The sequence below is a fragment of the Pogonomyrmex barbatus genome, unplaced genomic scaffold (assembly GCF_055798465.1).
Source record: "Pogonomyrmex barbatus isolate J1 unplaced genomic scaffold, ASM5579846v1 scaffold3, whole genome shotgun sequence".
In the NCBI taxonomy this organism is placed as follows: Eukaryota; Metazoa; Arthropoda; class Insecta; order Hymenoptera; family Formicidae; genus Pogonomyrmex; species Pogonomyrmex barbatus.
Window position 1 is genome coordinate 13,681,164 of NW_028297127.1, and position 22,369 is coordinate 13,703,532.

Below are 22,369 nucleotides of genomic sequence, written 5' to 3' on the forward strand. Positions count from 1 at the left end.
CTATTTCTTAGGTCTTAAATTATATCAGAAATGGAATTATTATTAATTACAACAAATTTAATTCTAAATTTTTCTTTAATATTAGACTTTCTTTAACTTAATTATTTTTTTAATTCTATTCAGATTTACATATCTATTAATCCTATATTGCCGACTCTGATAAAAATGAACATCTAAGATACAAAATTTTTCTCAGCGCTATTGGTGGTCTTTGACAGTACTTCGTTGACAACTTCGTCGGTACACTCACATTGGTGTGTTTTGAATGAAGTTCGAACAGAAGTTCTTTTAGGTTAAAAGAAAGATATTGTCACAGTAATACATTACGTATATACGAAAGCATTGTAAGGATATGTAAAAGATATACTAACATTCCTAAACGTTTATATTCACGCTTAAATAATAAAAATTTTCATTTTTTCATACATACTATTACTTTTAAATAAATTTATCTCTGTCTTATATCTTCTTTTGTTTATAAAAACTTTGAAACTTCACATCTTTTTCTTGATGGATAAAAGGCTAAATACGGAGCGCAAATTAGGCAACGTGCTATGCTGATCAGTTATCTCCAGCCTTGCTGTGATGGAAGATGCAGGTGCGACGATTTTCTACGATGACGAAGACGATTGTTTGGACTATGAATGCTTGCACAACAATGTTGAATACGATTATGACTATGCAGATTCAGAAAAAGAAACCCTCCATGAATTATATCAATATTGTCTCAGTCCCAGTTTATACGATACGGGATATCATTTATTGCCTCTGTTGGGCAGCACAATTTTGTTTAGACTGTTTGTTCACACTGGTAAATACTACATATACTGTTTGTTTATCTCTTTACTATCTTTATATTAGAAAAGTTATTACATTTCTCTTTTTAAATTTGTTATGATTCTAGCTGTGATCCGATTTTTATTTTCTATTTCAGAATACATATCATATAGGATATTTCATATACTATCAGTTATTATAGGATTATATATTATCCAGCATTATGTACAAGAGTCTTTAATAGTATTAATAGTGTTCGTTCTACTTTCCTATGGTATTTTATATGTGCCAAAAAAATGGCACAGAGATACAGGGATCTTTTTACCATCCCTTTTGATAATTGCATATTGGTATGTTGCACATAAACGGTACTATGCTTATACAGATAATAAGATGCAGATAATAAGATATTATTTGTTTCAAATATAAGTGATAATAAGATATATTTGTTTTTAGTGAATTTTCAATGCAACCAGTAATATGGCATAGGATACGCAGTGTAATAATGACCATGGTAATGAAGGCGATTAGTATTGCTATTGATGTGAATGACTCCAATAAAGTGCCGGACGTTTACAGTTTTATGGGTTACATGTTCTGTGGTGTAACTTGTTTATTTGGACCATGGATATCCTTTAAAGATTACTTGTCTCTGCGTTATTCCAATTATCAGGTGCATAAATAAGTGTATTTAATTTTTATTTCTAAATATAAAGATATATCTATAAGAAACCAATTTTTTTTAAATTTTAAAATAAAGGATAATTTTTAATATTATTTCAGACAAAATGGTGGATAATTTGTAGTTTAGGATATGCCTTTCTTTCCTTTGTCTTCCTGAGCATCTCAAATTGCTGGACGCAATGGATATTTGTAGATAATTCTTGGAAGTTAGTATGTATGGATTAAAGTTATTGATAGTAAAGAAAGATAGTAAGAAAGTTATTGATATAAAGTTATTCGATTATTTTGTTTATGAAGATATTCTTTTCTTATTTTAGATGGTTAATAGCGTACAGAGATGCATTATCCTTCAGAACATCTCACTATTTCGTTTCATACATAGCTTCGACTCTGTTAGTTTTGGGAGGATTTCCTCTTTCATCATCAGCAATAGTTAAACCTTTATTCATTGAGTTTCCACGCTCACTTGTTCAAGTGGTCATATATTGGAACATTCCAATGCATTATTGGTTAAAAACATGTATGTACAAAATCTTGAAAATGTGAAAATGGCGGATAAAAATTTAATTGATTTCTCTTTTACAGATATCTTCCGTCCTAGCATTAAAAACTTGGGAAAATTTGGCGCGGTAACTGTCACGTATTTGATAAGCTCTCTCCTACATGGATTGAACTTTCAGTTGGCGGCGATATTACTTAGTCTAGGATTTTATACATACGTCGAATTTCAACTCAGGGCCATGCTCGCGGATATTTTCGACGCTTGCATCGCATCTAAACAGTGCGTTAAGCAAAGATGCACTCACAAATACAATTCATTTAATTGTTGGTGGGTGTTTATGACAAATTTGATGTTTTCGGGATTGGCGATGTTTCATTTAGCTTACTTAGGTCTCATGTTTGATACATCTGATCTGCAAGAAACAGGGTATAGCTACAGACATACGATTACCAAATGGAGTGAACTTGGATTTGCTAGTCATTGGGTAGCGTTAGCTACATATTGCATATATCTCTTAATTAAATAACAAATTATTTTATAATATTCCAATTTAATTTTTTTAACTATACTCATTTCTTTTTTACGAAAATAAATTGGTTTACATAAGCAAATTGTACAGCATGTTTACTGTTTTTTAAACAGTTTTTTCTGTGTAGCAAAATAGCATAACATTAGGATACAATTTTATATATATAATATTCAAAAAAGGATAAATAAAATACATATTCTTTATTGAATATATAACACAATATAAAGTTCACTGTATGATCTATATATACTTTATAATTTTTTATAATTATATATATATATATATAGCACATTTAATAATTTTAGTTATAGTTTTTAGTTATAAAAAAAGTTTATAAAGAGTATTTAAGTATATAATGTTATATAATACTCTTTCAATATCTGATATCCTAATCTAACTTTTACATTAAATGTCACTTTTATAATGAATAGAAACATCTTTGCGCTTTAAAATGTTCTTTTTGTCTAATTCACTATAATGTTACATTTGTAATGTTACTATACAACGTAATGGTCATTATAAATTAACTTTGTATAATTTTTATGTACACTTCTAAATTTTGATGACAGTGATTGTATTCTTAATAATGGTTCCATTGCAAGTAACATTACAATTGGACAACATTACACAATGAAGAAATGCTATATGCGATTTACAATATTTTAATAGACATTTGAATTTCGAGAAGATTTGCTATTAGTTTCAAAATTTACACAATATATTTATTCGAAAATAAATAATTGCTCTCTACAAACTTTTTGAAACCTAATGGCGAATAGACTATATTGTCCTAAACATCACATTTCAATAACATGTGTCCTTAAACACTATAATTAGAAAAAAAAAGCTTAAGACTTTCGTATTCACTGTATAAATGAATACATAGCTAATGTATATTATATACATATATATATATAGATCTATAATGTATAAACTACATACATATGTGTAAAAGCATTTTGTATGTGTATATTAATTAAGAACTCTGCGTGTAAAGTTTACTAAACCTACTATTGACATGTCTATATTTTTAGTCCTACATATCAACCTCATAAAAAATAATAAATTTTATTATAATTATCTTAAATATAGCATGATAACATCTATAAACAATTGTAGTTACTCTTACGACTGCCATCTATAGTATTGATATTCAAAATTGACAATTCCTTCGTGTTGTTTAGGACAGATTTTGATGATATATATAATTTAAATTTTTGTTATTTTTTAGAATCTTTGTCTCTTCAATTTTTGATCGATGATGTGAAGAAAATTTTGCTTTTATTATCTAAGATACCTAGAAATATAAGATATTAGAAAAAAATATTACATTAAAGTTAAAATCTTTAATTATCTAGTTTTGTAGCAAGCCAGAAAATTACAAGAAAGCAAAGTTCAAGTTATGGGATCTAAGAGACTTTCTGTAGTTTAATAAATGTTAAAAGATTGTAATATTTCTATGTGTCTAAAAAGTGATATTGACACATGCATTTGTTAATCAATATATTTGTATGCATTCAATATTAAAAATATTTAAAAATATTTGCATTATAAAAAAGATTGTGTTATAATAGCTAAAGGAGCAATTTTTTATTTTGATATAATAATACATCAAGATGGAATATAAGATACATTAAAATCAAATGCAAATTCTACAATTTTATTAATTGTGATAATAATTTATAATAATTTTAATTGGATGAGTCGCAAAGGCAGTTAAATTTCATTATCCGTGCTAAATATCATTCTGATAAATTCTTTACTAAATTTTACTTGTATGTCATTATTTGCATCTTCTCATGTACATTTTGATGTAATATTTATTAAAATTATTCATTTAGCAATTATAACTATCATTTTATTATAATCTTTCTACTGTATATAAATATTTTTGTCTTTTAGTCTGTAAATAAAGATACAGCAAAAGTGATACTTTGTTAAATGTTATACGTGTTTTGTTATATGTCACAAGGTACAGTTTCCGACCTTATTAAACTAATTTAACATGTTTAAAAAATTTTTGGTACTCGTAAGAGTAACAGCTTAATTTTAATCTTGTACTTAAAGGTATATTCCAAATATATTCCAAATAATCAACTTATACTGCTATATACAATTTACAAAGAGCGCTACATCACATACAGGACATCCACATCATCTTATCTTCAGGCCAATTTGAATCATATGATGGAACATTTCATTTACAAAGATATCAATTATTCGATTTCTTTGTAAAATGTTAAAAATTCTAATTTTCTTTCGGGATCCGAAAATTCTTCAAAATCTCAATGTTTAATAATAATTTATAATACCATTATAGTTTCACATCACATTTCTTGATATGTTTTGCGCTAAAGTAATCGCGCTGACATGTCTATATAAGTTACATAATTATATGTGTGTTCACATGTTTACAAAAAGACCTGAAGATACATAATATTTCTTACATATTAAAATTCTGTCTTTAATAAACGTTAAAATTGCCATTGCTAATTAGTGTATATGTAATTTGTACAAAAAAAAGAAAAATTATACAAAATTGCATTGCATTTGTAAAATCTATAAATTTATATTGTTCTGATTAAATAAGAGATGTATATATAAATTAATACATCTATATTTTAACAGATCTATGAATATATTTAGAAAAATATATACTAAGTATAACATCGCTGGCAAAGTGAGTTGCATTATTTATATATAAAACTGCACATATAATATATACATCGGTATTGCGAGATTTTTTACTTAGTGCATTTGTTCAGATACAAAGCAACAAAAGTAAATTTTCAACAAGTGCCGTAATTACAGTTTCGTAATTGATAACATTTGCTTTAAACTGACCAAGTTACAGAACAATTATGCTAACATACTACACCTTTTATATCACGATAATGCTAAATAAATTTCTTTTTCACTAACTACCCAATTCCGGTCCGCAATAATTTTTTCATAACAATAAAAATAAAAATATGTATATATGTATATATATGTATATATACTTATTATATATATATATATATATATATATATATATATATATATATATATAATTTTTGTATATTAATACAACAAAAATTGTAATAAGTTTTAATTTTGAGGCCATAGGCGAGGGATTTATTATTGTTACATTCCTTCTTTGATCATGAAATTGAATCAAAATTGACTCCTTTAGATATTTAACAGCAATAGGGATTATACATTAACTATATTTTTTTAACCAAAGAAGGAAACAATGCACTTTGTTTCATTAAAATAATGAAGAATTGTTAAAAATAAGTGTTTCTATAAAGATTCAAAATTTTAATAATGTTAAACAAACTAAAGGAGTATATTATATAGGTTATGTTATCGTAAAATACATAAACTAATGTCACTAATATCAAAAAAGATATGCGAGCATTAAATTAATATGTTGACAAAATTGAAAAAATTATTGAAAACAGAAATTATGTGTATATTAAAATGATTTTGAAAATATGTATCTACATGTATGCTACATGTATTCTGACCAGCAGAAGATTAGAGTGAGAAGATGATATTAACAGAAATCTGAGTCCCTTTTTTTCTATTTTTTGCAGACACTCAACGAATCGCGATCACTTTGATATATGGAAGAACAATTAAAAGCTGTGTAAGCTATATATTAAATATCACTGCAACAAATTCATATCCCATAATGCAGATATGGCAAAACCATATTAATAATGCAGTGTTGATGATTTTGTAGAGATATAGTTTGGTCTTCCTTGATTTATGATATAAAAGCCTGGGCAAAACTTGCTCAAGTTGAAGAAGTATTGAAGATCAAAGTGAAGTGCTTTTTATTGAATGATGGGGTTTAAACGATGAGATCTTCGGCGCTGGTGAGATGCTCCAGTTACCTGACAGTCCTCCCCAACGCCACTGGGAATATCGGTTAGTCATCTGATAAATGCACTTTTATAACTTTTTGTTGTGCGCGCACTGCAAGTCACAGAAATAAATGGGGTCGGTTCGTTAACTACCTTCGGTGCTACTTGTTTATTACATAAGCACTAAATGTAACATTTTATTATGAGGCCTGGACTATACATAATGTAAAAACTTCAATCTGTGTAGTAAATCTTTGTTCAACTGTTATTTGCCCAGGCCTATATAAAGTTTTTATGTAATTACATGCTGATAGAAAAAAACGTAATACATAAGAATCATGCTACATGCGATATTGATTAAACAAAATCAAAACGATCCTATAATTATAACAAAGTGATATTTTCAAATTTTAAATTTTCTTCTTTTAAACTTGATAAAAGAATACAATCAGTTTAAAACTTATACAAGCAAATGAGAGATAAATATAAAATCTTTGTAAATTTACATAAAGAGATGTTATAAAATATTTTGTAGATATTATAAAATACTTGTAACATATTTGGTTTGTTAACAGATATAAATTTATAAAGCTCCATAAATTTTTATCTCCATATACTATAGTGACAGTGAGAGAAATACAAAAGATGAAAATATAAGTGGGTAGTCATGTTTGGAAAATGTATTTGCACGATGGCGAACAAAGCGAAGCTAAAGAGTCAAAAGCAATGGGAATCGACAGAGCGGGAGAATGTAGCGGAAGGGAATATTGTAAAATTTTTTGTTCACTTATACATCAAACAAGCAAGAACGAAAGAATTGCACAATCGTAAATTTAGACTCAAATTCGAGAAACAGGGACAGTTATTGACTTACTGCCTGAGCGAATAGCGAGTAACTCGGTCTGCCGACCTAAGGATCATATTCATGCGTTGTTGTGGTTGCGGTACCGAATGATTGGCAGACGAGTTTGTAGCGTGGGCCTGTGCAGCCATGCAGGATGTACGTTTCACCCTTCTCACTGGTTTTGATACAGTTAAAGATGTAACGGGATTGGTGGTAGTTGTATTGTTGTTGATATTATGGCTCTGAGTTGTCGGTTTAGACCTAATACGGCAGGAAGATGGATCACAGCTACTGTTGACCAACCAACTGTTTCTACAATTTCCAGTCAAGATAAAGAAACCCTATTTCTTTCGGAAATACATGCAATATTGATAATAATATAATTTATCTTATATATTATTTATTAAAAGCATGTGTTACTAAGTGTACAAGCATAACTTAGAAAAGAATGGCGAATGTGTAATTATCGAGGAAGAAAATGAGACAGAAAGAAGTGAGACAGAATCAGGATGTTTACTTAAATTTTGTAAAAAAAAATTTCCTGAGAATTTCACGTTTTTCCAGATAATGAATTAAAAATTCCAAATTTTACGATTAGAGAATTTTTTTAACGCAATTTTAAAATAAATTTATTATATATGATATGCGTTTTTTAAATATTTTTTACTTATAAAGAAAAATTATTTTAGCTTTAGATATTAAATTCAAGTAAATACTAACAAGAAATAATATACAAATTGAATGCAAAATATAAATTGAATGTACAACTATAACTCAGCCCACAATACACGAATTTAACTCATCAAAGTTACAAGATTCGAAAGATTGTTAAAAATATAATTTAAAATGATAAATATATATTCACAAATAACATATATAAATACATATACTACTTATGGTTAACCGATTATCGACATTTTATATTATCAAGAAAAATAGTTAAAAGAACAATTAAAAAAAAAAAAGGATTTAAATTTAAAGATAAAATTTTAAAAATTTTCCTGGCATTTTCAATAAAATTCCCTAATTTTCAAAAATAAAAAAGAAATCCTCTGAGAATTCTAGTTTTTCTTTATTTTTTTAGATGATAAACACCCTGCAGGATATGAAAGCATATTTCGAAGAAAATAAATAGATCATTTTTTAACCTTTTCACGACTGTTGTTGCCGTGGATCGTGATAATAGCCTTTTTGTGGGATCTCTCTCTTTATTTCCCACTAGAGTCGTAATGGTTCCTTTCTGACTCCTGGTTTGTAATAAAGATCCCAAATATGGACTATAAATACAATATGCATATTAATTCCAATCTTAAACAAACAGACAGCTACAATAGACATGTACTTACTGCACAACGGTAGATGTTCCTGTACTTGTATTGAGAGACGTTTGAGCCGTTGATATACCTCTTCTTCTGGCTTTGATTCTACACAACTTATCACCTTGGGTTAGCGTGCTAAATCTAGTCGTAGTACTAGCCCCAGCCACTGGTCCAGGATCATCTAATTTTATTTCGTCTACACGATGCATTATCCCTGATACATTATCCTCCATTAGACTTTTTACATCACCTTGGAAAGAAGCTGCTCTAGGTCTACCAGCTATCGAGTATATCCCATACTCATGTACCGGATTTCCATTTTCAGATTGTAACGGCTCCTTCAGCAACGATCGGAGATACGTCTCTTTTCTGAAAAACAAAGTTCGTCAATTTTTTTTATACTATTACACATTGTAATGAGAAAATAAATGATGAATAAATGTGTGCGCATATATTCTTTACCTCTCCAACCATTGTTGTTGGTGCCCAATTACAGAACCTGGCCTACATATCCTTATCCAGGCGATCGTTTCATGTGCTGTCAAATGGTAATGTTTCATAATATAGCAACCTATGAGAGAACCCGTTCTCCCAAGGCCTGCTTTACAATGTACAGCAACTGCACCATTTGTGTTTTCCGCTATTTTGAGAAATTGATGCATTATCGAGTCCGTTGGAGTCGATCCGTCCATAAAAAATAAATCTTTATGAGTGAATCCAGCGTCGGTGAAACTCGATGCATCGTAGACCTTCTTATTAAGCCGTATAATTGTTGTTACGTTATTACGGCGAAAATATGTAAAATATGATTCGGGACCATGCAAAGGATAACCTGAAGAAAAAGATAATGTGATACAGTCACAGAATTATTTGCTACAATTATTATAAAAATAATAAAGACAAAATAAGATATACAGCTATTACATGTTAATGTTTATTTTATTTTTCTGTCATTATACTCACTTTATTTCCAAATTTTGCTCATGCATTTGTTTTTGCATTTGTAAACATTCACTCCATGGATTCGTTTCAACATTTCCTTTCATCATTGCATTCTTTTTCACACATTTCCACATTCTCGCTACTACACCAAGATGAAAAATACCCACCATCTTCCATTTTTGATCTCGCATGCGGGCCACAGAAGGCAATAAATTTTCCAGGAACTATCCAATTTAAGTCTCCATTTTCAACTCTTTCATAATGTTCGTATTCTTTCACACAGAAATCTTCGAAATTAAAAAAACCAAGTCGATGGCACTTGTATATAGCACTTAGACAATCCCTTAACGATATTTGATAACATGGTGGTCCAACAGAGGCATCGCGGAACATGATGAATGATGGACTATTTGGACTTTTAATCAGACACTCATAAGCTTCTTGTGCTGTAAGCTTGCAGTACAATATCTGAAAGTACACAACAAATTAATAAATTATTAAATATCTTATTCTGCGAACTCTGTGTATGCACATTATTACAACTGACAAAAAATATTAGAGAAAAGAAAATTTATATTACCGCATAACTTCCCATAAGAAATGCAGCATTCACTCTTTTTTCTGAATCCATTGTAGTGTAATGTACAAGTTTCTTCTTGCTGAGCGCGATGCCCTTTAGTTTCTTATTAACTTTTTGGCAGTATCTGTACAGCATGGCCAGATTTAAAGGACCAAAGTCAGAATAAAAATTCTCGTACACCAACTCGTTGTCAATACTGAAATAGTGTGTGTTTGGAGTACTTTTTGGTTTCATTGTTGTTCTTAACGTTACAAAGTACAATCGATCTGAAAGAAATAATTAATTTTTTATTTTATATATCAGAAGAGAAAGAGATTTTATCTCTTAGAAATGTTCTGGCAATTTTACAAAGTATTCAAAAACAATCTGAACATATAAATTGCAATTCCGAGCACATTTCTAAAGAGCTACTTAAATATCTTCAACGTAAATAAATATGTTGTTTGAAACAAATTCAATTTTGCGAGTTTACGCGAGAGATTCATCATTTATTTCATGGAGTTTTTCTGCTTAAGACAGATGTCTTGTAATGATACGATGTTACAGAAATCTCGATCATTACTGGTAGACGCGAGTCGCACGAGAAGATGCGCTTCCTCGGGCAGAGTTATCAAAAATAGATTCTAATCCTGAAATGAACGGATTACCTTTTATGAATTCAGCCGCGCACACCAAAACCTCGTTCGCGTCCTCCATCGTGATCCAGTTGCAGGTGTACGGCGCAGTAGCAGATACCGATCAGGTGGATCTGTCATCAGCGCGACGTTAATGCAAATAGGAGCGTTCAATTAGCGCGATGTAGCGCGGGCGCGCAGTAAACACGCGGGACGTTAAGAGTGGGCGGGTAACTAGGCGAAGTCCGCTCGGATTAATCTTGTCTGCCTACGCGCGCAAAAATCCACCTCTCGTTACGTCAGGCGCGCGCGCGCGCGCGCGCCTCCGCCGCCGTCGTCGTCGTCGTCGTCGTCGTCGACGCTTAGCTCCACTCCGTTCCGCTCTGCTCCGCTCGTCGGCACACGACGGAGCTCCCGGCGTTTCGTATTCACCGCACCGCCACACACCCACGGTTATTAGACGGCCGCCCCGTCGTTGATATACAGAAAAACACCTCCTCCCGACTCGACGACCGTTACGGAATTCAAACTCGAGGGGGAGCGGAACCGGATTCGGCAATGGCCGATGTCTGGTGCCGCGGACGGGCGCGGCGCAGCGCAACGCAGCGCGGCGCGTCAGAAATCTCGTCTGCTTCGCTTTCACCGCCACTGCTCGTGCCCGTCTCTGCCGATTGCGCAGGAGGGGAGGAGAACGATTCGCGTATTATTTCACGCGCATCCGCGACGACGTCTCATGCGCGAGTATCTCTCCTCGTTTACATCGTCGTTGCCATTATCGAAATTGTAATCACCTCTGTCGTCGTTGTCATCGCCGTTGCCGGCGTCGAGGACCGAGCGAGATATGAATTTTGATTCGACCGCCATCTTACTCGCTGCCCGCGCAGCGGTAACGGCAATAGATGTATCGAATATCGAATTCACGTTACTTGGACTTCTCTTTTTCTTCTTAAAATGATCCAAGCCAAATGCGACAAGCTACTCAATTAATAGTTCTAGTTTTTCAAAGGAACGAAATTATTTGCATATATCGAGATCGCATGATCGACGGTTGATCAAACATTGTTGAAAAAACTATAACACATAATTCGATCGGTTTCACGAGAGAGATTGAAGACGCAAATCGAGATGAATGTGCGCATGCGTGTTGAATCCGCTTCAAAATCCGCAATGGGCATTGTCGCATCGTCGTAGGTCGTTCAACTGAAAATAACAATTGTTGAACTTTAATCTACGGACAATAATTAAATATTAAATTAATCTACGGACAATTATTAAATATTAAATGCTACGAATAAATGTACAAATAAATTTTTAAAGAAATGAAGCGATTAAATGTACTTTTTTCTTAAGTCAAGACATTATGTTTACTTTTTTTATTCATACTCCAATGATCTGACAATTTATAAATAACTAGAATTGCTGTTGACTTCTGCTACCTTAATAAAATGTTTATTAGTTTTTAATCTTTTAGAAAATATATAATATAAATTAAATCAGGATTAAAATTAATTTACATTGAATGAGACTAAAATTACCTATATTAATCTGCATACAAAAATTATTGAGTCCAATAAAGAGGATGTAAAATCAATGACGTCATAGAATTCAAGGCAGTACTTTCGGAGTGCACTATTCTCTATATCGGAACGCTATTCGTAATACTGACAGTACTCGGAGTGAATAAAGGAACACACCCTTGAACACACTTTCGGTGTCAATATTCTCCCTTCATGTCTATATACTCAAAGGTTTAGAGATACATCGAAAAAATGTTAGAATCTTCCATTCATGATTTTGCGTTTGTAACGAACTGCGCATGTACATACTATGTAAAATAGGTTAGTGTTTTGAATGCGCGCGTTGAGATATGTAGGTTATATTGCGTCTCTGACGTTAACTTGTTTTGCTCAGCGTTATTCCAGAATATTGGGAAAAGGTTGGTAAATTTACGATTAATTAATGCTAGTTAAGATGCAGTTATCAACATCCCGATAGAACCTCGTTTGTAGATGCGATACGAATAAATATTGAATGTATATATTCTTTCGATACGTAATATCGTGTCGTATTCGTACGATAATACTGACACTTCACAAGATTAGAATAAATGTGAAATTCCGGTACAGATGGATGAAGCAGACATGGAAGTTGACGCTTCGGAAGCTAGCGCAGCCACGAATTCCTTCGTGTTCTCTAAACCGAGCACCGTGTCAGATCTTCCAAGGATCATCAATTTTGGCATAGGATCGGATCATGTTTTTAACGTTCATCCCAATAAAAAAGACGTCTTTACTTTTGCTGCACCCATGATGGTACCGCGACATGGTCAGATCCGTACAAGCCCACGAGTCAACAGATACAAACCAAATATTTCTAAAAATATGTATAACCCTTCAGTGAATGTGTTCACTAATGCACTCAAGGATACAGGGGCGTTTGAACAGTTGAAAAAGAATTCTAGGTCGTGCGTTACTAAAGTTAACATAGATAACTCGATAACATGTTCTGATGTGCCAAAATCTTTATTAACCAAAATATCGGCGAGAGAACATTTTACGAAGTTTGGGAATACCAAAAAGATAACTATTCATCCAAAGAAGCACATAATTGTAGTCGTTTATGCGACAAAGGTAGAGGCGAGCGCCGCATATTATGGCAGTGGTGAGTACAGAGGTGAAAAATTTCATATAGAATGGACAAAGATGGAGGCAGCGAAAACAGTAACCAAGAAAAAGAATTTGCAATGTAACATAGTAGCAAATTTACTCAAAGCATCCGACGATGAGATTAAATCAGAATTAGAAGCTATGACAAATCTGGAGTATAACTTACATTCCACCAAGGAGAACGAACTGGCCGATGTAAGTATGTTGCTTCCGTTAAAAACCAGAGCACAAGGAAAAGCGGCTTTGTCGCATGAAAAAGTTATAACGAAGTCAGAGAAAGCTGTCGCGAAAGTCGAGAAGCATGATACCGAGAGTCAAATAGCTAAACCTTTGCCCAACACATCAATAGAAGCTTTACAGAATATTATACAACAGGCTGCCCTCACAACTGAGGACAAGTACAATGTATTGGAAGCTAGGGATCGTCTTATGAGATTGAAACGAGTCAAACCAGCCTCACTCGCAACGGCCAAAGTAACCAATGGTACTTGTCCCGACATGTGCCCGGAAAAGGAACGTTTGATGCGCGAGTCGCAGAGACAGGTCGCGCCGTACGAGCAACTCGAGGGAAACGAGTACAGGATAAATCATGCGATCGCTATAAAACAGTATTCGAGATCTTCCGCGGATCAGGAAGAACCAATGCCTCATGAGCTGAGGCCTGTGAAATCTCTGAAGATGACTATGAGCTACTTGCTCCATGAGATAGTGGATCTCTGCGAGCAGGACGGCACGAATCTAGCGGAATGGTACCACTTCCTCTGGGACAGAACGAGGGGGATTAGGAAGGACATTACGCAACAGGAACTATGCTGCAAGGAGAGCGTTGAACTAATTGAGCAATGCGCCAGATTCCACATTGTATGTTCGGAGAGGCTTTGTGCGGAGGATGCGTCTGTGTTCGACAAGAAGATCAACTCCGAGAATCTTACCAAGTGTTTGCAGACCTTGAAGTACATGTATCATGATCTGAGAGTGAAAGGTATTACTTGTAAGAACGAGCCCGAATTCCGGGCGTACGTTGTGCTGCTGAATTTAAACAATGGTAATTTCCTATGCGACTTACAGCAGCTACCGAAGTCTGTACAAAATTCCTCGGAGATTCAGTTTGCGATCAAGGTGTACTTCGCGTTGGACTCCAACAATTATTACAAATTCTTCAAGCTCGTTCGAGAGACGACATATTTAAATGCTTGCATTTTGTTAAGATATTTCAATCAGATCAGATTGAAAGCCCTCTCGATAATGGTAAAGGCATACTGCAGAAGCACTGCGACCGTTTTCTCGTATGAATTGTACGAATTAATAGACATCCTCGGCTTTGAGGACGAGAAAGAAGCAAAGTATTTCTGCGAACATGCGGGCTTAAACTTGTCGAATGATGAACTACACATCCTCCTGAATCGTCGAAGCCTCAACATGCCGACGGCGAGTATCCAGCAACGTAGAGCTTGTAATTTAATCGAATCTAAGAGATTGGCCTTAAATTTTAGTATCGGACAATGCATCGCGGGAATGGATGGGAGTATGCCGGAAAAGACGTACAAGAATCATAAGCCACACGACAGCTTCGATGCACACGGCAATTTAAAATCGGAGTCTATCAACGCCACTGATCAAAGCGCCGATCCTGCGAAACAATACGATCCGTATGAATTCACGGAGAAAGAGACAAGAAAGTTACCAAAATTGACAATCCGAGATAAAATTAATCAGAGGGTCATAAAGGACGTTCGTCCTGCACAAGTTCGAAAGCAACCAGCGACAACAAACGCTGCAAGCAACGAAATAAGCATGTTTAAACATGCATCGGTTCCTGAATTGGCTACCTCGGAGATTTTTAACACGACGATGTCCGTTGAATCCAAGCCAAAGGAATCGAATATCTTTGAATGCAAAACTCAAGCCAGTACATCGATAAAAGTTTCTGAGAAACAATCTGGTAACGAGAATCTGACTAGTACGATGAGTTGCAAAAGCTCTACAGTCGACAAACAACAGCCAATGATATTTAGTAGCGGCACTTTTGGTAATAATCTATCTACAAGTATGTTCTCCAAACAGCCGGAAACGTCATGTAATGCAGAATCGACCGGTCCGTTCGCGATGGTCCTACACAAAAGTATTTTCTCCGGAGGACAGTCGGGAAATATATTCACAAGGGACGTAACACCTTTCTCTTCTACAATATTTGTTAATAAACATTTTCTCGTACCAGTTTCTACTCAACAATCTACCTTCGTAGATGCGGATAAAATTAAAGAGCAAACCGTCTTCCGTAACAAGGAACAGAAGATCCAAGAGGAAGCGATATCGGAGACCGAGAAAGCAAGGCTGGAAAAATTGGAGCACGTGAGGAGAATGCAACGAATCGAGCAACAGTCGGAGGAAATTTACAACAGCTTACATGAGGAAGTTATATACGAGTTCTGCTCTGCTATCGCGAGGCAAGAAATAGATAAGATACAAATGTACGACACGTTAAGCAAAAGAATTCTCTCGGAGGTGATCAACGAAACTACCTATGAGATGTGCGACGCAGTACTGACCGCGGAGATCGAGCAGCAACGAAAGTTAGAGGCGATGTTATTGCGAATTAAGAACCGAGTGATCGTCGGGTGCGTGAACGCCTGGAAGCAGTACGTGGCGAGAAAGAAGCGGCAGAGAGCAGCATTGGAGGACACGCCAGTTTGGTTGCAGAGGCGATCCGTGGAGGAAACGGCGCGGATGCTGTATACTAAAGAACAGGAAGTGGTACTGCAGAATATGCGCAAACGACGAAGCGAACCGGAGGATGTGGTGGTTAACGCGACGGAAACCCTTGCACCGATCGAGGTCATCGTGTATGCCGGCATCAAAGAGAACCTCCGATTGCTGGATATCGATCCTCTGCCCAACGTGTATTGGAAACTCGTGATCTCCTGGCCAGACTTAGTCAACCGATTGATCTTGTGGCATCATAAGAAGATAATGAACAGATACTTGTATCCTAACGATTTCACGATGGATCCTATCGTGAAGATTTATCAGCCGAATCCCTATGAAACTTTGCACGTTTGCATAAGGCATTTTGAGGGTTTGATCAGCGAACACCACTTAGTCGGTGCCGACGCGCTTCTATTCATCGCCGATGCGTCGGAGAATTACAAATCTGTCGCGAAACGTTTAATGAAAACCGTATTATCGCGACATAAGTTAATGCCTGTGCCGCTTGCTTTTATTGTTCTCGGTAACGGCGATTTGGAGAATCAAAACGAAATGATTGTCTCAGATTTAGAATCTTTCTTGGAATCTGGCTATGTATCGGAATATACAATCATGTACGAAGAGAATCTCTCCGAGAAAATTATATTAAATTTGACACAAAGCGCAATTTTATGGTTGACAGTGAATAAATCACCACCGAATCCGTTAGAAATGGATTATCTACATAATATATACGATATTTGCTTATCTGAAGAGTTGTGGTTGAGGTAAGATTTTTTTCTTCTATTTATGTATATATTTTTATCTACTTGTATATTCCAATATACATCCTCTGTACATATATTTCATTTTCTTCGCTATTATAATTTACAGGATACTGGGTGATTCTATGCTCAATAAACAATTGTCAAACGCGTTGAAGGATCCCAACTTTGTAATCGACTTGCACAATGAGGCCGTAAATCACCTGATAGATATAATCTTAGATCCAGAATCCTTGTTATATACAAGTTTCGCACCTGAATTAAAAAGATATCTCAAGAGTAACAATATCATGCCATGCAATTATGAGTATTTTGACGAGTCATGGAAACGTGATGAATATAGAGCGAAAGTGGAGATTGCGATGAATAGTTTTATCTTGCCACCATGGAAGTAAGTGATCTAGTCGATGTACCTATGTTTGTGTTACTTTTTATTTTTTTTTGGCTTATTTATACCGAAGTACACATGAAGACCTTTTTTTCATTATTTATATCCTTTTTCCTCTGTTTTAGTGCACCATGGCCAATAACAGACATACAAGATTTACGACGACACATTATGAATTATTGCAGAGAGGTGCTGTCTGATTCAAACTGTAATATCGTATTTTGCGATATATTAAGCGACTTGTTCCTCACTTCGGGTAGTTTACAAGTGTCCAACTTTGTACACATACTACTGCACGTGATCAAGGAAAAAGTATGTCTTTTGGATGCAGATCAAACGATTATTTACAACAAAAATCACATCAAGCATTTCCGATCGTTACCGTGGTGGTTCAAGTCTAACGTACTGACAGAATTCATATCGCACGACTTGGACTCGGATAATAGTGTCGCGTTAAATGAACCGATGAAAAAACGAAAGAAATTCGATAAATCGGAAAATGATTTAGATGATAGTACGTTAGACGAGGAGTTTGGTTTGCTAGCAGAATTCTGCGAGAACACTAAGGCTTGTGTTATGGAAGTGCATTCTGTGTCTAAAGAGATAGAAAATCGCTTGCAGACGCAACAATTGGAGAATGCGTTATTGGAAGATAAATTGAAAAGCGCTTTGCTCGATGAGACAAATCTAACAAAGGAAGGTGTTTGAGTTTTTTCCGTTTAACTTTATGACATTTTAATAGTATCTTTTTTTTGTTATATTTTATATTATATTATACGTTATGTACAACATGTATTATATTTATATATTGACGTGCGACGATTTATTTTGACAATGTTTTCCAATTAAAATATATATCAGCGTGTAACATTTGAAACGTGTTTGTAAATAATTAAAGGGAACATTTAAATCGCTGCTACGATCTTATTAAAATCTTGCATTTTTAAGTTGTATGTCATAAAATCATAGAAATAGAGTTAGTCATTAATTTATTTTTCATAACGCAATTGTCTCATATATACAACATATAATTCGCAGAATTATACAATTTAGAAAATATATATTTTTAACAAAACCGCTTTTCCACAACTTCAAAGGTATTGTCACTTGTCTGATATTGTACATTCACAACACAGTTGAATTCTCATGAAGAAGAAAGAAGCATTCTTCACAAATAATAAATATTCTAAAAAGATTAGTGCAAAAAAATATATTAAGGTTCGGCTCTTTCGGGCAGTCACATCGGTTTTATGATATCATACATGAAATTACGTGTACAATATTATGTTTTCTCTTAATTAAGCCATATTCAAGCGGTCGTGACAACTAAGCACGGCCGAAGAATGATCCGTTATTTTAGAAATTATTTCTACGTGACAGATGTCCTGTATATTTTCAGGTTTCAAGTTTCAGGATCACGAAATTATGTTTTTAAGAAAGAGCCGAGCTTTAAATCTTTTATTAAATTAATCATGAAAATTTACTTTTCCTATATTCATATATCTTTCTTTGATTTCTATTGCACATTCTCTTCTTCCTTCCGATATGATAATTTTATTGTATGCAATACATAAGATGAAATATTTAATATAGAAATGTATGTATCTTCAAAGAGAGATATTTAATATAGGGTATTAAAGTAATATTTTTATACGACTCTTTGATGTTAACAAAATTATGTATTTATTCAATGAACTGAGATCAAATGATGCTATAATACAAGTTTTCCGTGATATATACAGAATACAATACAAATTGACATGATATTTTACTTTCTCGTAAAAAAATTTGGTATAACAATCTTCACATGTATAATCATATAAAACTTCAAATGTGTAAATTAATGTTATGGTGACTCCTAATTATCAAAGTTTTTCGTTTTTGTTACTCATAGAACACGTTTATATTTTTTTACAGATCTTTATATTTTATCATTTAATCGTTCACTTAATAAGAGACAAATCCGGATAAAAGCAAGCTATACATTTTCGTTTGGTTTCATTATATTTTTGATTAATTTCTAAATTCGAGTCTTTATTTAGGAAATATAATCGTAAAATTTTCTTATAAATAACAAATATGATATGAGACGTACTATGACGTGTCTAAAGAGTATGTGAAAGTATGCGACATTGTATCTGAACTATTATTTGAAAAAAAAAAAAAAACATTTATTTGGTAAAAATAAAATGATTATTAAAAATAAACTATAAAACTGAATATAATATCGAAAATGTAACATATCATGATGTAAGACATACATATGTGACATTGTGATATTGTTCTATTAAAATTATGCATGTAAGTTTCAACATAAATAATATGCAAAATATTCAAATATAGTTTTACAACATGTGCATATATCTCATTCGTATAATAAAATATGCAAAGTATGCATACATCTTGAGACTTATTAAACAAAATAAATACAGAAAAATTTATTTCAAGAAGTTTCAATTTTGATGGAATTCATATAAAAGCTTTATATGATTTTTAAGATGAGAAAAAATGGAGGATTATATCCTCCGATTTTTCGAGTCGCGAGAATGCTGCTTTGTTGTATTATAAAATATGACAATACAGTACGCTGCATTATAATGAAGTAACGTTCAAGATTACATTCACAGAGATTTAATTTGGCGATGAACATCTGAAACTGATATGAGTTTAATTGTACTTAAAGCAAACGTGACGTAAACATCTTCAATAAATTATTTCTCTTCTCTTTTTTATTTGTGCTAAATATAATTTGAAAGCAATCGCGTAATTTGCTAAGGCTTAGAGATTTCGATAAAATTATAAAATTCGTCACTTAATAACAAGCTGCCGATCAGTGAATTCCAATTTCATTGGAGATATCAATCCTGGATTACTTCCGAAAATGACAAATGCAATTGTATTTGGATTAGCAGAGCGAATCCAAATTATAAGATGGCACAGAGAGAGAGAGAGAGAGAGAGAGAAAGAGAGAGAGAGAGAGAGAGAATATTAAAAAATAGAAATGAAATGAAAAATAGAAATGAACAAAAAGATGATCACTTCTAATGTTAACTTATTCTTTAAGATTGTCTGAAAAGTCGTGCGATTACTCGCAAATTTAAATAAAGTCAGAAAAAGATATGACTGAGCTTGAATGGACGAGTAATCCAGGATGACGCGGAAGTTTTGTGAATAACTTACAGATAAGGGAGCGAGCCTGTATACAAACAAGCGATGACGTACAAACTACCTAGAAACACATTTAATCTGGCTGTTTGTTTAGGCACGTTTTGAAGTCTACGCGGATTGCGGAATTCCTTTTCTATTTTAAAGGCGGTCGGTAAAGTGATAACTGGTAATAAAAACCAGATAGAATATTTAAAAGCTGCTACTGTAAAAATCATGTATGGTGTAAATAGTAAAAAGAAAAACAAAACATGAGATATAGTGTGACCCAGGACGATCGCGAGCGTCACGATTCCCGCTTTCTTGTCGCTTTCCATATCTCTCGTATTGTTACTATGCAAAATAGCCTCAGTGTTTAAGGCGAGTGGTATTGCGTAATACATTAGTTCAACCTTAGGATAACCGGTTTGCGCCATAAACGCAAATAGAACCGAGATTGGACCGAATATGACTAAGATAAGTACATCGCCTAGAGCGATATATTTTAATCCCACACCTCCTGTGTAGAGAAAGGAACAGGATAAGCCTCCAAAGTACACAAAAGCTAATGTTTCTATCCTTGCGGGAGAGGAGGTTGTCAGTATGACAAATCCCACGCAGCCCGCCAAATATAAGACAACCCCTAATGTAACCAATTCGTCCTTGGATAATAACTGATCTACCAGTATTCTGTCGTCGCTTTTTCGGCTATCAACGCCTTTTACATAGTCGTAATAAGTATTCACTACATTACCAGCGCCATGCACGCAAAGCACTGTGAATATGGTGAAGATTAACGATATCCAACTGAAGTTTGTCAAGCCAGTCAGTCGATAAGCAAGTGCTGAACCGAGAAGCGTGGGTACCAATGATGCGCTCATTGACCATGGTCGGACTGCCAGGAAATACGAAGACAACTTCATAAGCGGCGAACCTGTGGTCGATGGAGCAGGTGCTGGATGATGCACATTGTTCCCCATACAGCTATCTTCAACTTGCTCAATCGGACTTTGAATACCATTGAACATCATGTTTCTTGTATAATACTAAAAAGAAACGCCATCATTTAAAATGCAATCTTTATTAATAAAAATTAAGAGATTTGATAAGCTATGCATCAGAAATATCAAAACTATCAAGATAGATTTCACATGAATCTAGATGTGTTATCAGAAACGACAACAAACAGTTTAAATATATTTTTTATATATTCTTTATAAACGTAAATTTCAACAGTTTTACTCTCTACACTGATACAAAATTAAGGGAAAAAAAAAAATAATTATTAACCGATATAAATCGTTCGACGTCACGACACTCAAAAAGGTCGCCGGTGCATCGTACTTAACGGTATTCTAATACTACACCGCATACGCGTTGCGCCGCTCGTTTCCACGTGTAACTTCCTCGAAGATCGAGTGATTGTCAAAAGGAGTAGTGTCGTGACAGTTGTGAGAGCAATCGGAGCGGAATATAAAATTTTTGCGAGACGATTAAAGCGGAGGATTTTTCAACGGAGGTTTTTCATCGCGCGGAAGGGAGAGCAAACCCACCTGAGATTCCTTCCAAAGATAGATACGGACGAAGTTAGGTTAGGACGAAGACGCTGTTCGCGATAATCGAAGTAACGTTTTGCTTCCCGTACATATGCTGGCACATCATTTATCATCACATCGATAAATCATTCGCTCGAACGACGTTAAAACACGGGCGCGCGGTACTTCGGATCCTCCTCTTCTTCCTCGACTTTCCTTCACCAGTGTCTCTATACCTGTAGGGACACGTCTGTTCTTTTTTTTTTTTACCTGCGCCGGAGATGCCAGATGCCAGACGGAGGACGCTGCTCCACTGTGAAGTTGGTGACAGATATACACACATTAAAAAAAGATGTACGTGAATACATGACATATGTGGCTTGCTTTTATGTATTACAGGCGCATGTGTGTGTGTGTGTGTGTGTGTGTGGTGTGTGTGTGTGTGTGTGTGTGTGTGTGTGTGTGTGTGTGTGTGTGTGTGTGTGTGTGTAGAAGAGGGGGAAAAGAAAGTGATAAATATG

At 34.1% G+C, this 22,369-nt stretch overlaps 4 protein-coding genes across 8 annotated transcripts; 2 read left to right on the top strand and 2 right to left on the bottom strand.

Annotated features, from left to right (window-relative positions):
- Window positions 1-100: 100 nt before the first annotated feature.
- Window positions 101-2,574, top strand: por (Protein-serine O-palmitoleoyltransferase por). Of its 2 annotated transcripts, none has more exons than XM_089079049.1 (7): window positions 101-344; window positions 522-811; window positions 935-1,145; window positions 1,234-1,450; window positions 1,561-1,667; window positions 1,779-1,981; window positions 2,047-2,574. In XM_089079049.1, the coding sequence occupies exons 2-7, from the start codon at window positions 586-588 to the stop codon at window positions 2,487-2,489; spliced, it is 1,407 nt and encodes a 468-aa protein (XP_088935175.1). In that variant the 5' UTR covers window positions 101-344; window positions 522-585; the 3' UTR covers window positions 2,490-2,574. The 2 variants fall into 2 exon arrangements, with proteins under 2 accessions (XP_088935175.1, XP_088935176.1); XM_089079050.1 differs by having other exon boundaries at window positions 935-1,127.
- Window positions 2,575-4,052: 1,478 nt separating this feature from the next.
- cdc14 (cell division cycle protein 14) lies at window positions 4,053-11,785 on the bottom strand. Of its 3 annotated transcripts, none has more exons than XM_011634760.3 (8): window positions 10,679-11,785; window positions 10,032-10,297; window positions 9,619-9,919; window positions 8,972-9,341; window positions 8,537-8,878; window positions 8,339-8,467; window positions 7,221-7,451; window positions 4,053-6,458 (listed from the first exon to the last, which is right to left on the bottom strand). In XM_011634760.3, the coding sequence occupies exons 1-8, from the start codon at window positions 10,725-10,727 to the stop codon at window positions 6,416-6,418; spliced, it is 1,731 nt and encodes a 576-aa protein (XP_011633062.2). In that variant the 5' UTR covers window positions 10,728-11,785; the 3' UTR covers window positions 4,053-6,415. The 3 variants fall into 3 exon arrangements, with proteins under 3 accessions (XP_011633062.2, XP_011633061.2, XP_011633063.2); XM_011634759.3 differs by having other exon boundaries at window positions 7,221-7,502; window positions 10,679-11,776; XM_011634761.3 differs by lacking the exon at window positions 7,221-7,451 and having other exon boundaries at window positions 10,679-11,782.
- Window positions 11,786-12,206: 421 nt separating this feature from the next.
- xmas (RRM_XMAS2 and SAC3_GANP domain-containing protein xmas) lies at window positions 12,207-18,084 on the top strand. The gene is made up of 4 exons (XM_011634758.3): window positions 12,207-12,581; window positions 12,772-16,784; window positions 16,891-17,172; window positions 17,295-18,084. The coding sequence occupies exons 2-4, from the start codon at window positions 12,772-12,774 to the stop codon at window positions 17,875-17,877; spliced, it is 4,878 nt and encodes a 1,625-aa protein (XP_011633060.2). The 5' UTR covers window positions 12,207-12,581; the 3' UTR covers window positions 17,878-18,084.
- A 57-nt stretch (window positions 18,085-18,141) lies between these two features.
- heix (UbiA prenyltransferase domain-containing heix) lies at window positions 18,142-22,276 on the bottom strand. 2 transcript variants are annotated; one of them, XM_011634755.3, is made up of 2 exons: window positions 22,119-22,276; window positions 18,142-21,359 (listed from the first exon to the last, which is right to left on the bottom strand). In XM_011634755.3, exon 2 carries the CDS (start codon window positions 21,342-21,344, stop codon window positions 20,346-20,348), a length of 999 nt encoding a protein of 332 aa, XP_011633057.1. In that variant the 5' UTR covers window positions 21,345-21,359; window positions 22,119-22,276; the 3' UTR covers window positions 18,142-20,345. The 2 variants fall into 2 exon arrangements, with proteins under 2 accessions (XP_011633057.1, XP_011633056.1); XM_011634754.3 differs by having other exon boundaries at window positions 21,867-22,261.
- Between the last annotated feature and the right edge of the window lie 93 nt (window positions 22,277-22,369).